The 18483-nt window shown below is 49.3% G+C and overlaps 1 protein-coding gene across 1 annotated transcript in view; it reads right to left on the bottom strand.

Moving 5' to 3' along the window:
- The window catches only part of LOC119436147 (maestro heat-like repeat-containing protein family member 1), a 267656-nt gene that overhangs the window by 215743 nt on the left and 33430 nt on the right, over positions 1–18483 (bottom strand). The window contains exon 8 of the mRNA XM_037702909.2: positions 7499–7639. Coding sequence (XP_037558837.1) covers positions 7499–7639 — 141 coding nt within the window. The remainder of the gene's footprint in view (positions 1–7498; positions 7640–18483) is intronic.

The raw sequence follows: 18483 nt of genomic DNA, 5'->3' as shown, positions 1-18483 counted from the left end.
CCATTCGTTGGCCGGACTGGGCCTCCGCCGCTGCATGAAGGGGTCTCTCCTAAGCTTTTGCTCTGTGGCGGTGTCGGAACAATGCCGGTTGGAGGCGCCGCCGCGTTATTCGGCGCGCTGCTGAGAGCATTGTCGGTCCGCGGCATGTTCGAATTAACCGTCGCAAATGCTTTGGCGTTCGAATTACCGAGCGTTTTCGCCCATTGCAGTACACATAACTTTGATGGGACCAGAGTGTCAGTTCGAATAAACCGGCAGTTCGAATTAAGCGTGTTCGAATTAACGAGATTCGACTGTATTAAAATAAAGAACTAAAATGTCGTTTATGAATTTATGCGTTTATATAGTGTATGTCGATGACCTAGCTAGCTGGTAAAAGAGGTCGGAAGGCGAACAGCGCTGTCGGTATTGTGGGCATGCTATATTATTATACGTTTAAAAATACAGGAATGAAGCTTTGCGCTAGAACTTCGATAGTATCACTATCGCATGGCAATATGATGCAAGTTTCACTCACTTTCGGTAACCTGCTGTCGACTTGTTTGAAGAGATGTTTGGAAGTAACTTGCGATCATGGTATTGTAGTCATCACGCGACGCATACTGTTATTTTATCCCACTCAGTAATTGATGAGGCAGACAGTCCGAAGCAGGGCTGCTTCCTGTTTAGAAGCCTTTGTGAAAATTATGGCATCCGTAGTTCACAGTAAAATAAGGGCCAGTACCGCCGAGAGATTTGAAAGTGTCGTGTCTCCTGACACCGTCTATTCTGAAAATTCCGAGACGATTTGTTAGGATGGGCTCTCCACAGCAAGTAGCACGTGTTACGACAGGGTAGGTGAGCCTCAGCTAGGCGACTGGCCACGACTGTCTGGTGTTGAGCGATTGGGCATTGACGAGATGCTCTCCCTATGTCCATAATTTAATTATCTGCCGACTTTATTCTTGTTGCTTTTATGCTCCCCCCCCTCCCCTCCTCGTATCCATCACCCCACTCCCTTCTTAAAATTCTTGTCCGTTAGTCACTGTCGCACTCGGCGGCCACTAACATTCTTATATTTTTGTTTCTGCATGGACTTCGAAGCCATTCACCTACCTGGCCTCTTATCTGTTCGATGTGACGGTTTCTTAGCTTCCCTGGCCCAGCACTCCCGCCCTAGGTATATTTTACTGTGTGCAAATCAGCATTCTATACGTCCTTCTTACTTTCTTTCCTGTCGCTTTTTTTGTGCTGTTTTCATTCTTAAAGGCCTGTATAACCTAGCCTAACAGCAAGCTCTTCTTAAGTTTATTAATGCAATGATGATCAGAGACAAGGGAAAGAAAAAGAAGGGAAAAAGAAGGGGGGAAAATGGGGGGGGGGGGGGCTGCTTGTTAGGCGTTTCCTAGACGAGCAAGCTGCAATATTTTCAGAATACTTTTCTTCCACACAGCGTGGCCCACCATTCGGTCAAGCACCAGAAATGAGAAGCTCTTCGACAACACGAAGGCATGGTGGAGAGCAATAATGCCTCCAAGTTTTATGCACGCGCCCGTCCCATCTTTATCTGTATGTGGAATTTTTAGTGCTTATTCCCCCTCAGCAGTTATGGTTAACACGATCCAGAATGCGGTAGAGACGCGCCATGAGTGGAGCCACAATGTTCGGTGCATGGGACAGGGGATCGCCCCCCATGACAACACCCCCCCACTTCGGACCGCCACTAGCCCTCGCCTTGCTCTCACATTCAAGCTTACCCTTTCATCCATGTCGCTCTTTCAGAGCCCACCTCCTCAAACTTTCTGTTCCGAGGAAAAGGGGGGAAGGGGGGTTTCGACCCACCCCCCCGTCTACACCAATGGCCTTTCGAATAGTTGCCACGGCTGATCAGCAGAGAAACCAAACTCCACTTCGGACAGGCTGCCGTCAGTTCAGACCATGCGCGTGATCGCATGCATAATCTCAATCTGTATGTAATCGTCTATGGGTAAGAACGTATCAAGGGCGAGCTCCCTACGACTGCATGCCGGCGGACAACCCCGCCGGCTAGGCCTAACCAGTGCGCCTCGTCGGCGACCAAAGTTGTGGTTTGTTGCTGAGTCAACTAAACGTGTTGCAGTGACTGTACAGCACACGGAAAGCGGAGAAACTACCTTGATAACGAAAGCGAGGGCACGGGCAACACTCGAATGGCGGCAACTTGCTCCACGGTCGCCAAGTTGTCGACACAGTCATACTGATCGACACGCCGATCAGTATGAGAAATCGGACGAGACATTGTATTGAGTCCAAAATTTCAGTACTCGTCATTCGAAAAAAATATATATATATTTTGTCTGCTTCATGCAAAGACGACGGGTATTTGGACACTAACCTTTCAATGTTGATAAATTTAAACGGATGCAAAACTCCCGGTCGCATGCTTCCATTCTCGGATACGTGCGGCTGCTTGGTCTGCATGTTTTGCCAACGTGCAGCCTTTGAACAGTGTTGTTTTGGTTATAGTGCGGTACTGCTTATAGTGCGGATATTCACGATTTCAGCAAGTTACGCTATAAGCGGTCTATGCTATACAGACTAACACGTATAAGATCCACAAAGCAACAAAACTACCCACTATGCATTACAATTTTTTCAGGTTTTTTTTCCAATTAAAAAGTTCACCCTATGACATCAATTGGGTGCCACATGTCATGGCTAGATGAACGCTGTGGTGCCCTTCTAAAGGGAACGAGTGCTCACACAGCACTAGCAAATTTCTCACTGTGGCATGTTTATAAACGCCAAGCTCAGCAGCATACATGCAGCCAGTGGTGTTTGTTTCACTTTGTGTACCCTCATACTGCATCGACACTGCTTCTGCTGGATCTTGCTAATGTAGTGCTTCTAAAGTGTGAACTGTGCATTGGTGTGTTCCCTCTAACAATAGGCACTGTAGAGAAACATTTGGTTTTCAAAAAAAAGCGCAGGAGGGATCCATAGTACCAGCCATGTATTGAGAGACAACATCCTGGGAGGTGCATCAGATGGATCAACCATGACGGGTCATGAACAATATGCATAACATAGTTGCTGAGTATGATGCACATCTACAAAACAACTGCCATGTTGTTTCCTTCTGAAGTCACTTCAAGGCTGTGGTTGTAATCATTATCATATACTCATGGAGTGTGCTCCCAGAAAGCATAAGTATTTACTGCACATAAGATCCTGCTGCAATACAAGCTGGTTGAGCCCAAAATTGAGCGTTCACTGACCACGAGAAGTTTATGAACAAGGGTTCCACAAGAAGCTCATATTGCCACGGGGATGAGAGTAGCAAAAAGGGATAGGACGCAAATTGGCATCGCTGAGCTGTTCGCTGCGTATGTTGGATAAATCGGATATCGCGAAGACACAGGCGTCCGAATCGTGGGCTGACAAGTCTGGAGGGTCCACTGGATGACGGAATATGCAGTCCGCATCCTGGTGCAGTCTGCCAGACTTGTAAGCGATGTCAAAGCTGTATTCTTGCAGTTTCAGTGCCCAGCGACCAAGTCGTCCAGTTGGATCTTTAAGGGAAGACAATCAGAAAAGTGCATGGTGGTCTGTGATGACCGAAAAGGTGCGGCCAAACAAGTATGGTCAAAACTTTCCGACAGCCCAAACTAGGGTGAGGCACCCACGCTCAGTGATCGAAAATTTGCACTCTGAATAGGAAAGAAGGTGACTGGCATAGACGATGATGCGGTCACGTCCTTGTTGCTGCTGGGCGAGAACAGTGCCGTTGCCATCTCCACTGGCGTCAGTGCGAACGAAGTTCGGGGGGGCTGACGGGTCAAAATGGGCCAAGATGGGCGATGACATAAGTAACGTCGTGAGAGTGTGAAACGCAGTGGCCTGTTCAGGACCCCAAGAAAATGACGTTTCCTTTTTCGAGAGTTGCGTGAGTGGATGGGCAACGTCGGCGAAGTTCTTGACAAAACGTCGAAAATAGGAGCACAAGCCGACAAAGCTCCGTACGTCTTTAGTGGAACGTGGTATAGGGAAGTCTTTGACAACTTGAATTTTTTCTGGGTCAGGTTGCACGCCTTCAGCACTCACAAAGTGGCCAAGCACAGTGATTTTGTGGTGGCCAAAATGGATTTTGGCAGAGTTGAGCTGAAGGCCTGCTCGCATGAAAACTTCAAGAACTGCCGACAAGCGACTAAGGTGACTGTCAAATGTCGGTGAGAATACGATGACACCGTCAAGGTAACAGAGGCAAGTTGACCATTTGTATCCACGGAGGAGGGAGTCCATCATCCTTTCAAATGTGGCTGGGGCATTACACAGTCCAAAGGGCATTACCTTAAACTGGTAAAGTCCATCGAGCGTAACAAATGCGGTCTTTTCACGGTCTTGACCATCGACGGAGATCTGCTAGTAGCCTGACCTTAGGTCGATAGAAGTAGGCAGAGCCGTGTAGACAGTCGAGAGCATCATCGATCCGCGGCAAAGGGTAGACGTCCTTGCGCGTTACGTTGTTTAAGTGGCGGTAGTCGACGCAGAAGCGCCAGCTGCCATCTTTCTTCTTGACTAGGACGACCGGTGATGCTCATGGACTGCATGAAGATTCAATAACATCCTTGGTGAGCATCTTGTCGACTTCCCGCTGTATCACTTCTCGCTCGGCATGTGACACGCGATAAGGACATCTTCTGATTGGGCTGGCGTCCCCAGTATTGACGTATGAGTGACCACAGATGTCTGTCCCAAAGGACGGTCATTGAAGTCAAAGATGTCACGGTAGGACTTCAATATGCGCCGCATATCGGCTGTCTGTGCAGGAAGGTCAGACGCAACCATCTTGTCAATATCACCGTCGACGAGATTGTGCAAGGAAGACGAAGGGGCAGAGGACAGAGCAGCGTCGGTGACGAATGCAGAAATGGCACATTCATCGATAGAAGAAATGTGGGCTAGAGTCATGCTGCCTGGGATGAGTTGCGTGCACCAGCTAAAGTTCAATATGGGTAGAGACGTGCGATTATCCGTAACTCTAATAAGGGCGTGACGAAGAGCGTCGTTTTTGGCGAATAAGATGTCAACGATCGGGGTCAAAATGTAATCGCCATCGGGAATGGGAGAACAAGACCGCAAGTTCACATACATAACGGCTTGAGGAGGTAGACGAACGTAATCCACTGAGCACAAGTGCGGTTGGCGGGTAGTAGGAGCGTCATGGTAGCACGGAAGGTTTAGCTGAGGCAAGCCGGTTCCACAGTCAATAAGGGCAGAATGGGCAGACAGAAAATCCATACCGAGGATGAGGTCATGGGAGCATTTCTCAAGCACGGCAAGTAGTATGCTTGTGGATCGGTCAGCAGCACTTATTCGTGCGGAGCACATCCCTAGCACGGGAAACGTTCCGCCATCGGCGACACGAATGAGCGGTACTGTGGGTGGTGTTAGGACCTTCTTAAGGCGGCGACGAAGCTCTGAATTCATCACCGATATCTGAGCCCCAGCATCCAATAGAGCGACATGTGCATCATCCAGTTTAATGTCTATCAGGTTCCGTCTGGTCTGCAGTGTGGTCAGAGGATTTGGCAGGCGGGTCGTCAATGCAGCATCACCTCAGGGAGCTGCATCGTCTAGTTTTACTGAGGGAGTCGTTCAATCGGTGACGCAGGGCGGCGGAATTGGGGCGAGTGAGATGATTGGCAACGCGACAACGGCGAACAGGACTGGTTACCACGTGGGGATGGCGAACGATGATACAGCATGGAAGGAGCGTCGTCAGCGGTGGTTTGGGATGCTTGTGGTAGGGCTGAAATTGGCCATGACCCATGTCGGGGCGACGGTTGTTTCCATAGGGAGCCTGATACCAATACCACCGGCTGTTACAATGACAGGCCACATGTCCAATACGACGGCAGTTAAAGCAAATGGGACGGTCATCAGCAGTCTTCCACTCGGGTGGGTTGCGAGTACAGAACGGCGGCCTTTGACCTTGGGCGTGCGAAAGTGAGGGACGGCGGTCGATCGGTTGGGAAGGAGCTGCAGCGCAAACAGAGTCCAGGCCAGCATTGGAGAGCTCCTGATGAACGACAGCTTGGACTAGTGGCACCATCTGAGAGCTATGGTCACAGGTACGGCCGCACGTAGAAGCAGGAGACCCAGCATCAAGTTCACGTCGGATGATCTTAACGTGTTCCATGGTGAGCGGTGCTGACGGCTCAGGTACGTCTTCGCAGGACCACGTTGCTGCCGTGTTCGGAAGTCGAGCGAAATTATGGGCAATGCGTCGACTTTTGGTGGCCTCAAAGCGCTTGCACTTTTGGATGATGGCATCGATGGTGTCACAGTCTTTGCAGATCAGCAGGTTTAAGGCATCATCTGCTATGCCCTTTAACACGTGGCCTACTTTCTGAGACTCCGTCATGCCGTCGTCGGCTTTGTGGCAAAGGGCAAGCACGTCCCGTATATAAGTCAGGTATGACTCTGTCGCTGTCTGCGCCCGAGATGCCAGCTCCTTCTTTGCTGCTGCCTTTCTACCAGCGGACTTGCCGAACAAGGAACGCATCTTTTCCTTGCATGCATCCCAGCTCCCAATTTCGTCTTCATTATTCTCAAACCACACCTTCGCGGTTCCTTTGAGGTAAAATAATATGTTTGCCAACATGATCGTCTCATCCCAGTGATTATTCTTACTTGCACGCTCGTACAGGGGTAGCCAGTCCTCGATGTCGACGTTGTCAGCCCCGCAGAATGTGCCTGGGTCCTTTAGCTGAGCCAGGACGACCGTTGTCGTTGCAGCTGCCTCGGTGGGCGCAGACACCTCTTCTGCCATCGTGGATGAAGCCAAGCGTCGGCCGCTGCAGAGCTCCGTTGTACCGTGTGGGTACCCCACACCTCCACCAAAATGCCACGGGGATGAGAGTAGCAAAAAGGATAGGAAAATTATATTTACAAGATATATACAGAGAGACGGCTGCAGCCAAGATGGCAGAACAACAGCACGAGCGCTACTCAGATCGTCCTCTTCGTCTTTCTGGCGCGTTCTTCCATGCTCGGCATAGCGTGTAACAATACTGCTACAATATAATATCGCATAACAATATAAACATAAAATGTTCCCTTAGACTTAGTCAGTGACCCAATTTTCTGCTCAACATGCTTTTACCTGACCAGACGCGATTCCATCTGAATCTTGACTACATTATACAAGGTTAATTACTTTACCACAAGGACTTTGTGGAAACATTCTTAAAGCAAGTGCACATTAAGTTTTAAGAGGGTAATTAGGCTTGTTTGGCTGTTTATTAAATTGACCACCTTGGTCAAGCTTAATGCCATGAGACGTTCAAGCAGCTAATAAAACCATGGCAATCAAAGCATTACTTATCAATCAGAAGGTTTACCTATCAGTTGCCCAGCCCTAACTTACATGAAATTTTTAACAGCTGGTCTGCAATGTTTCGACCATAACACTTCTGTAGGAACCAATACTATTCAACATTCTTTCCAGAGTAGATTCCAATGGGACAAAACTCACCTTACTGACAGGAAAACAATCATGTTGTTTTCGATAGAGTGTAACCAGAGATGGGAGAAGCTTTGGTAGTTGCTCTTCCAGCTTTGACTTGCTAAGAAGCTGTGCCATGTAGCCAAGGGTCACAGCCGACTCGGCTCTAACCTAGAAATAAAAAAAGTGAAAAAAAAAAAGCAAGTTCTATCTAAATATGCAAAAATTATACAGTGGCGTTTGCGAAATGAAGATTCCCCCATCAGAAACTGTGTACAATGCAGAAAAGAAGTGTTTCATGCCTAAAAATGTAAGATAATTTTCAAAAGATGTAATGAATTGCTGATCGTGTAACCTTCCTCTTGGAGATCTCAGGCTATAACATGGAATGAACCTTTTTCCAGTAAGCGACCCCTCTAGCGGCCGCCACTTCAACTAAACTTGACGGGCAAGACACATACGCTCCCGCCGCTTCTCGCCTCTACGCAGAGCATGGTAGCGTTTCACCAAGCAGTCTCGCGACGGCCGTCCCTGCTTTTTTTTTTTTTTTTTTGCTTTTGTCGCTTGTGTTGTTGAAGTAGCTTCTCATCGTCCTGCTCAAGCGCGCGCGTATTTGCTCACGTGTAGCAATAACACATTTTACATTTAGCGACGTGACGGCAACATGCTGATGCAACGTGCAGGCCGTTTGTAATCAAGATTTGAGAGATGCACCAGCCTTTATTCTTCAACAGCCTGGTCAGTACTTTGATTCAACTGGCGAAGGCATGTGTGATCGTCAAACGCGCCGCGGTAGGACTTTCTTCAGGATGAACTCGACCGGTCGTTCGGAGTGGCTCGACTTGAAGGAGGCGGTTAACATACGCATGCACGTACGTGCTTGCCCTCAATAGTGGGCATGCAAGCAGCTCACTATGATGAAAAAACAATGTGCAAAACTTCTGCACACGTACTGCGAGTGTGCTGCAGGGCAAGTGTTGTTTTATCTCGAGATATGTATCGTATTTGGCATGGTACTGGGGACTAAGTGGACGCAACACAGTACGGGGGGCTAAGTAGAAGGTAAGTGGACGCAACACGTTGTTTTGTCAGGCGCGTAAAGCTTCATTTGCCTGCAATAAGTAAGACTCGCGAGTTTTGTATAATGCGACACCGCGAGTGTGTCGCTTTGGCCTCGCACGATGCATTCTGATCAGCTGTGTGGCAAGATTCTTCTTTTCATTTGGCACCGTACAGCTATTTCCGTCTGCATGCGGTAACGCTTTCTTCAGCCAATGGTAAAATCCGTGCGGTATACACACCCGTAGATTAAAACATCGCCGTGACTTCCGAGTCAGTCGTAGGGCGAGAAGTGCAATAATCACAGCGCTAGTGTCATGCTGTTACCAGAACGCAGGCTTCCCTCACTCAGCAAGAATCGCGTGATAATTCACTGATAGCATGGGGTATTTTTTTTTTATTTGACAGTGCGCTCCACTCCCGTACAATACGTTCACCATTCCACGCCAGTTTGTGCAATCGACAGTACAGCATGTGCCCGTCATGAGAGTCGTCGCAAACGCTGCACCTATCGCTCGAGCGTTAGTTCACAGAGTCGTTTTCATCGACAAAAGTGCTTGCAGTCTTTCCCACTAACTGCTAAGTGTTTCCTTTAACCAATATCCTCGCCCAGAACACGAGAAAAATTATTGTTCAGCCCCTCAAGCTCAGGAAATTGCCCCGGATCATGCAAGGGTTCACGCACTCACTTCGCGCACCTGCCCCGCGATAATGGCGGCGCGGCACGGAATGCAGCTTGGGCGAGGGTACGCGCATGTGCATAGATGAATTGGAAAAAGGTCCATTGTAAATAATCATTTTTAGTTTTACTTAAAGTTATTAGACCTGCATATCGCATTACAGTCAAACCCATTTATAACAATATTCAAGCGCCCAAAAAATTATATTGTTTTAACTGATAATCATTCTAAACGGGTTGCACAAAAGAAACTAAGGCGACAGACATCAAAACATTTTAATTAGAAAGAAGCCCTGTCAAACCCACTTATAACATTACCGGCTTTACTGATACTGAGATGTAACAAGCAGCCATGGCACCGTGAACTTTAGTCTGAGCTATGGTAAAATAAACTGCACTTACTATAAAGTTCCTTTGCCTGGTTATTGGTTATAACAATTAGATTTGGTTACCGGGTGTCTGCGTTAAAAAAACAAAACAAGTGACACTCTGACAAAGAAAAAACCCGAGAACACCTAAGCACTTTTTAAGAGATCTGAATGTGAATACATTAATGTACAATTGAACGCCACTGAGCAGTCCTTCGAGTTATGAACACCTCGTGGGGAAGTGAACGCGTTGAGACGCTTGGCACGTTTTGATTAGAGCTTACCGGACGCAGTTAGAACGCAGGCGAGAGCTCGCGCGGACAAAGAACGCACGAATAACACAGGCTTCCGAGAGCGGGGGTGACGTGGCGTAGCGGCGATGCCCTCTCTCCTCACGGAACACCTGGCGTGCTACCGCAGCAGCAGGTGTACCCTTTCGCCCACTCTGCTCCGTCAAGGCGCGCTCATGACGTGGCGTTGCAGCCAATGGGAAACTAGGTGCTGTTTCGCTCCTACAGATGCCGGCTTGTTTGCTCAATGGGCCAATGAAGCTCTCGCTTCAAAAAAACAATTCAAGGTGTTGCATCTGCTCGTGTGCCATGCACGCCATGCGTTTCTCTCCCCTCTCCCTTCCACTCCTCCAAAACACTAACCGACAGCACCGACAGCACCGACGGCCACCCTCACGGACGCCTGCCAATGCTGTCAACTCATGTTTTGGAGGGGTGGAGGGGAGAAGGAAGGAAAATGCGCGGTGTGCACAGCATGCAAGCGGGTGCGGCAGCTCGTATTTTTTTTTTCCCCTGGAATTTCACGTTTCGTTTCTTTTCTGTAAAGAGACACAGTAGCCAGATCTAATTGTTATAACTAATGACGCTGCATAAGCATTGTAGCAAGCGGTTTATTTGACGACAGAACAAACCCAAAGTTCCCAGTGCCGTGGCTGTTCATTGTTATATCCAATATATTGTTAAAACCGGTAATGTTACAAGTGGGCTTGACTGCGCAATGAATTTCACAGAGATACAGGTCACTTACTATACAGGCCATAGTTACTATGTGACTACAGCGTAACGCTGCCGAGTATGAGGTCACAGATTCGATCCTGGCTGTGGCGGCTGCATTTCTATGGGGGCAAAATGCAAGAAACTCTCGTGCATGTTAAAGAACCCCAGGTGGCCAAATTAATCTGGAGTCCCCGACTACGGCGTGCCTCATAATCACACTGCAGTTTTGGCAAGTGAAACCCCAGAATTCAATTTTTGAGAGGTACATGTAGAATGAATTACTTATAAAATTGAAATTACCCAAAAGCTACGTTACACATAACCTCCAAGAAACATTATAATTATCCTATTATAATGATAAAGCTTAATACAGCAGCCTCAGTCTTTCTTTTTGTACTTAACTAACCCTTTCATTCTCTTTCTATCCCAGCTACCTATTGTCATTACACAAGGGCCTGCGGTACATTCACTCTTTCGTACCGTGCCCATCAGGCATCGTTAGCCCGCTATCGATGGTTTGAAACGCCGCTTTTGAGACCTTCCGCGCTACTCACGGACACACTGCGCCATCGGACGTGGAGGACACGAAACTATATTTTTGTTTTCTAAGCAGTTCGCTCCAAAGTTTTGCGATCGTGAAAGCAAAACGCAAAAAGGTCTGGCTCCGGAGGCAGCACACGGACTTCTGGAGATGCACTTCTGGAGATCGTAGATATCGCGATTCCGTTCCCTCTGCGGCTGATCTTATCGATGCATTGAATAGCTGCGAGTTGGAGGACGCTGACTTTCGTCGGACTTTGAGTCTGAAAGCGACGACGACACAAACCAGCCCGAAAGATCGGTGGCTGCAGCCCCAGCACGCCCAACTATAGTGCTTGCAGTTAAATTTTTGTAGCAGGATACCTGCTCAATAAAAAATGTTGATTTTTATCGGAGATAGTGCCTATTAAACGGCAATACATTTAGTATATTTCCTAATTTTTGTAAGAATTGTTTCTTAGTAGATACACGCGTCTTTACAAACTTTGTTCAATTTTATCCCACAATCCGGATTTTGGCAATTAATATCTTTTTTATGACACACATCTCGTTAATAAAATTTTTATGCGAGAAAAGTGCATTCTGCTTTTTGTTTATGTATTACATAAAATACTGAGTGCAGTAGTTCCTTCAGAAAAAAAAAAAATCTGCCGTAACCTAGAAAAAACACCTATTTTCCACATCGTAGGGAAAGAGTTAAGTAAATGTTCAAACAAAACCTACCACCAAGTGTGACTGTTGTCGAGTTGGACAGTACAGTAAACATAACATGTTGAGTCATGGACAAATTACAGTATTTACTGGATTTTAATGCGAGCTTGAATAACAGCAAAATTGACCTTCTTAAAACGAATATTCCAAATCCCGCTGTTTTTAGGATTACGTTGGCAACCTTCACCTTTATGTCTCAATCTAATTCACAGGCAAGTCGAAGCAAGTCGAAACTGATGCCATTTCACTGTGGTTGTGACTGATATTACGGTTACAGTTCCGCAATACCCTGTGGCCTTTCGCACTTCGACTCTGTTCATTCACGATGTTATGGCGACACAGTGCATGCAGTAGGATGCCTGCTTCGAGAAACAAGCAATTTCAACGGCAGAGGAGCTAAAAAAAAAAATCAAAGGCCTGCGCGGCACACGCAGCACAGTCACAGCGTAAGCTGGTTGAGCGGCGCAAGAGTAGCTCCAATACCGGCATCACGCACAAAGTGCGGCAAAGTGCCTTCGCCTCGATTTTCACGAGAACGATCTGAACTGTCCGCCCAGTGTCAACGGCGAGCTGCGGCTTCTAATGCTCTCTGCACAGCAATCTCCTGAGCCAGATGATGCCTGGTTGTAGCCGCGCAAGTAGCTCTACGATTTGCTTCTTCAGCAGCGGTTCGTACCTTGCGAGGAGACGTCATGACGTGTACCTAAGAAGTACCCAGAATACGTGGCAAACATCTAATATCGGGATAAGGCCGTTTCACATGGCGCGATTTTCACACAGCGACTGCCGCGACGTCACGGAGAGCTCGCGACGGGATTCCAACATGTTGGTATTTCCGTCGCTGAGTAGCAGCGATCGGCGCGATGTGGGCAGAGCAACGTGACATAACAGCAAGCGCCGTTGAAATACAGTGCAGACCACTTATAACGTAACCGCTTTTAGCGCGGAACTGGTTATAGCGTGGGTTTTTTTGACCACCGATATATCTCAAATAAAACTCAATGTATAGGCGGACCGTTTATTGCGTAGGCGCGTGAAGCAGAATACCGGTTATAGCGCGGTTCTTTTAAACGCGCGACCATGAAATCGGCGAACGGAGCACGGTCGCACGGTTGCCGGGCACGCAAACGCGAAGTGCGAGCGCGGGCGCGCGCGTGGAGACCAGCGGCGAAAAGCGAAACAAGAAGTCGCAGTTTCCCCCGAAAGGCGAAGCAAATTTACTAGTAGAGTATACGGAGTAAGGATAGTAGTTTAATCGCCTGCATAAACTTGGCCACATCCGCTTAGTAACTGAATTAACAAGCATGGTGTCAGCGCACACCAGCAAACATGAATAGATCGCACTCGACGACCGCAGACAAGCACTGTAAGAACGCAAGCGTGAGCAAACGCGGCAGGAGCAGCGACCGAAGGTTCGTGCGGTCTATCGCTTTAACGGAAACTGAGCGGCGAAAGCACAGTGCATACAAAGGTCAGAGCCGTGTGGAGATTGCTTTCAAGATACGGTGCACGCGACCTCAGCCGCGCAAAGTACGCAGTGGCTTGCAGAGAAAGCCGTGCCCCCTCCTTCCCGCGTTGCCTTCGCGCTTTCTTCTTTTCGTGTGGGAGATTGAGTCACCAGTTCCCCTTGCGCCCGGTTGCAAGATACGCATCGAATACCACAGCTAAACGTCGCCTCCCTTCCCTCCCTTCCAAACCCCCCCGGGGGCCTTCCACACGACGAGAGGCAGGAGGAGAGTCGTCGCATTTGCTATCCGCCGTACGTTCGCTCTCCGTGAAATCAGGCGTCCCTATCGCGCTTTCACTCGCACATACAGCATTTGTTTTGTTTGTTTTTTCTTTCGGAAGTGGGAGCGTGGGCGCGCGCGTGGAGACCAGTGGCGAAAAGCATAACAAAAAGGAGGAAAAGGGCGGGAAACGTTGGAGAAAGGAAGGCGTGTGTTTTCATCACTATAGCAGCGTCTAGAGTGAACTAGATAGCAGCGTCCAAGCAGGGTGCGCGGAGTGCGGGGGAGAACGGTGGCACACTCCTTTCTTTTCTTTTTAGTTTTTTTTTTCAGGAGTGGGAGTGTGGGCGTGCGCGTGGAGAAGTCTCCAGACGAAAATAACCGCGTTTTTCGGCTGATGCCGCACTTGTTCAGGGAACTTGGTTTCTATGCTGTGTTGCAATTGTGTTGCATGTGTGTGTGGGTGAAATATGTAATAAATTGTGTTTGAAAGGTCGGTTGCCCGTTTGGCATAAGCAAAAGCCAAAAAAAGTATGCTTTGGTTATAACGCGGTACTGCTTATAGCGCGGATTTTTACAACTCCCGAGACTTACGTTATAAGTGGTCCACACTGTAGGTGCTTTCCTGTTTTACTGCGTGTTGGAAGCTCAGCGGAGCAATGTCATTAACCAGTTTCAATTATGTTTTAACAGAGCGTACCCCCCAGGGCCTGTGGCTCAGGAGCTTCATGAACAATTTGTTTTCTCGAGCTCACACAATTCGTTTAAAATGAGAAGCTGCATGCTATCCAGGTCAGAAGCAGACGCCGCCTTACACATACGGCACGTACCCACTTGATTGTCACCGTCGTGAACCTCTTTATCGCTACAAATTGTGCCAGGTGCTTGCACACTCAATGGTCGCTTGTTCTGCAGAAGCATATACTACTCCAGGAGAAGAGTTGTGGCTTCTATATATTACCGCAACAACGGGGTACTAAACGAAACCACCCACCAACGCCACATTAGCCACACACTTTATACTTGCAGTGTTGTGCAGCATTTCAGTCGCCGCGGTTGCATACTAAGCGATCGTAAAGTTTCCACGTTGTTTTTATTTAGCAATGCAGGCTTGGATGCTTCGTGAGCAGGGGGCGACCTTCAGCGTCGCTGCAACGGAAATCGCACTGTCGCAGACGCATGCAAAAGCTCTCTACGAAAATCGCTCTGCGACGTGCGCGGCAGAACGACGTTTTTCGCCCCAATCGCGCCATGTGAAACAGCCTATAGTGTTGATTGCGCTCCTCGGCTGAATCACATCTCGTCATCTGCGCCTGCGCGCGCGGCGGTTGCAGGCACTTTAACTACACGGCGCCACCATACTGGCGGAGGCTCGGGTCGTCTGCGCCTGCGCGCTGTGCGTTTAAAGGGAATATTTCTGCTGCGTGATAGCAAGCGCTTGTGTGGCTCAGCGGTAAAGTATCCGACTCCCACGCAGTGGGCCTGGATTCGATCCCGGCAGAGAGCGGGTACTTTTTTTCGCATTTGCGGCGATAGCGGTTACGGCCAAACGCCGGCGGCGGCATCATCGCGGACCAAAACGGCTATTAGAATGAGCCCATAACAGCTTACACTGTAAAAACGCCGCAATGACTAGGTCATCGAGCCAACGATTCACAGATGGTAAGACTAGCAGGAGGCCCTCTTTAAATGCGAGGCTAGGCGGATGAGATCTGTGCACCACATAATAACCTGGTACTGTCTCCGAATGAAATGGTTGTGCTGTCTTTTAAGAAGTATACTAAATCTCGAATGAGCTTGTAGCGGCAGCAGCATCGGCGTCGCATGATAATTACTTAGACGCTCGTGTCTGCACGAGGCACGAGCGGCTGGCACGCTTCGGCACGGGCTAGCGTTCCAAACCAGAGAGATTAAAAATGCTACGCTAAGAGATAGAGTGTCGGTTTTTCCTCTCCCGCAAGAGCCTGAGACTTTACCGGTCTACATGGTCGCTCGTTGCCACAGTTTGGTGACCTCAGACGTGATACTGCCATATGCTCCTGTGGTAGAGACGACCAGTGGACCAGACCAACGCTACAAGAGCTCAAGGCCAGAACCCTTCCGATGAACGCGGTGAGCCCTCCTGTTCGGCCATCGCCGTCCGCCTCCCACTGTACTGGGACCAGCATCCCTCGGCGTGGTTTCTTCAGGCTGAATCGCAATTTGAAGTCGCTGGTATCCGCTCTCAAGCCTCAAAGTTTCATTACGCCGTTGCAGCACTCTCGCCCACCGCCATTGACGAAGTAGCAGACTTGTTGAATGCCCCAATGTCTACCGCCGCCTATGACGATCTCAAGGCAGCCCTGCTACAGCGTACAGCAGCTTCACAGCGTTCTCGCATCCAGCAGTTTCTGTCCGCTGAAGAACTCGGCGACCGACGCCCTAGTCAACTTCTTTGCCAAATGAAGCAGCTGCTCGGAAACAATGCGAGATCCATCCACGACGCGTTGTTGCGCGAAATGTTGTTGCAACGACTCCTGGCTAACGTGCAGATGGTCCTGGCGACAGCCTCTACCATGGATCTTACCGGACTTGCCGCTTTGGCCGACAAAGTCATGGAAGTAGCCATCCAAACCATCACAGCCACCACATCGTCTCGGGGTGACAATACAACCGCCCTCCGGACCCTTCCCTGCTCTTCAGCAGTGCAATCTGCGCTCGACTCCTTGTGTGAGCGCCTGGAACACATCATCTGTGGAGCGTAACATCGCCGCACGTCATCTCGACGCCCACGCAGCCGTAGTTCCATCAACTCAAGATGCACGGGCACCCACAATGAAACATCAACTACACCGTCTAGCGTTTGCTACTACCACCGCCATTTTGGAAACGACGCTCGTCACTGTCGGCGTCCCTGCAACGGTTCCTAGTCGACACCCCCCCCAGGAGCTGACGTCAGTATTCTCTCCGCCCACCACTCCGACCGAAAAGCGACACCTGTGTCGTTTTTGCAAGCCGTCAACGGGACCAGGATTCCAGTTTTCTCGTCACGCTCCGTCATGCTAAACCTTGGCCTTCGACGACTGTTCCGCTGGATTTTCCTGGTTACAAACGTACGTCGTGCAGTGATTGAAGCAGATTTCTTGCACAACTACGGACTCCTTGACAACATTCAACGACGCCGTCTCATCGACTCTGTGACCCAGCTATCCGTTCCCGGCGCCTCATCGTCAGGCACATCGCCGATCGTGCCTATTTCTGCCATGTTGGACGAACCTTTCGCCGCGCTCCTACGCGAGTTTCGCACCTTGATGCGCCTGCCAGACTGGATGCAACCGGTGCAACGTGACGTGTGCCATCACATCGTCACCTCCGGCCCACCAGTCTTTTATCCGACCCCGGCGTTTGTCCTCGGAGAAACTCAAGATCGCTCATGCGGAGTTCGAACACATGCTGCAACTTGGCATCATCTGCCCTTCCTCCAGTAATTGGGCATCACCACTTCACATGGTGCCTAAAAAGATGGGAGACTGGCGACCATGCGGTGATTACCGGGCAGTAAACAACGTTACCAGTTCCTGATCGCTACCCTCTCCCAAACATTCAGGACTTCACAGTAGCGTTGCACAGTGTGACAATCTTTTCTAAGATCGATCTCGTTCGCGCCTATCATCAACTACCGGTCGCTGAAGAAGACATTCCCAAGACCACCATCACCACACCCTTCGGTCTTTTTGAATTTCTCCACATGCCTTTCGGCTAACGGAACACGGGCCAATCCTTTCAGTGTTTCATCGATTCCGTCACCAGAGGCCTGCCTTTGATTTTGGCATACACTGACGACCTTCTCGTCGCAAGCTCTTCCGCAGAAGATCTTCACCACTTGTGGTTGTTCTCACGCTTTGCCAGTAAAGGAATTGTCATTAACGCCGCCAAGAGCGAATTCGGTCAACCCGAACTCGAGTTCCTCGGTCTTACCGTCGATGCTAATGGCATTCGACAACTGTCGTCCAAGATTCGCGTCATCGAAGACCTTCCCCGACCGACCACAATCACCAAGCTTCGCCAATTTCTCGGATTTGTCAATTTCTACCGCCGATTCATCCCCGATTGCGCACGACTTATGGCTCCGCTAGACACTCTGCTAGTGAACAAGCGTAAACAAGTGCTTCAGTGGACTGAAGAGGCCACCGACGTTTTCACAAGAGTCAAATCTGCCCTCGTCGACACAACGCTGCTAGACACCCAAAGCCAGACGCCCCCACTGCCATCATGACCGACGCTTCAAACACCGCCGTTGGTGCCGTTCTGCAGCAATTCATCGACAATGCGAGGCATCCACTCGCCTTTTTCTCCAAGAAACTGAAGCCTGCGCAGTCCCGCTACAGAGTGTTCGGCCGTGAATTACTCGCAGCTTACCTGGCTATCAGACATTTTCGCCATTTCCTAGAAGGCCGTGCATTTACTGTCTTGACAGACCACAAGCCCCTTGTGCACGCAATGAATCGTTCGGCGTCCTGTTACTTGGCCCGCGAGAATCACCACCTTTCCTACATTTCCGAGTTTACAACGACGTTCCAACACATCAAGGGCACTGACAACGTTCCAGCCGACGTTCTGAGTCGTGTCAATGCCGTTTCCACGTTGACGTCGGAGCCTTTCATCATCGATGTCAACTTACTCGCCAGTCAACAGTGTGACGACACCGAACTTTGTACACTCCGGAATTCATCAACGTCCCTGAAATTGGAGGACGTCGTTGTGACTCCAGATGGTACGTCCGTCGTCTGCGACACTTCTACTGACAAACCTAGACCATACTTTCCGGCATCCCTTCGTAGACGTCTATTCGAAACCATGCACAACCTGTCGCATCCTGGCATACGCACGACACAGAAGCTTCTTTCCAGTCGTTTCGTTTGGCCTGGGCTAAACGCGCAAGTTC

The sequence above is a fragment of the Dermacentor silvarum genome, chromosome 1, assembly GCF_013339745.2.
Source record: "Dermacentor silvarum isolate Dsil-2018 chromosome 1, BIME_Dsil_1.4, whole genome shotgun sequence".
NCBI classification, from domain to species: domain Eukaryota; kingdom Metazoa; phylum Arthropoda; class Arachnida; order Ixodida; family Ixodidae; genus Dermacentor; species Dermacentor silvarum.
This window is presented reverse-complemented; position numbering and strand designations above follow the sequence as displayed.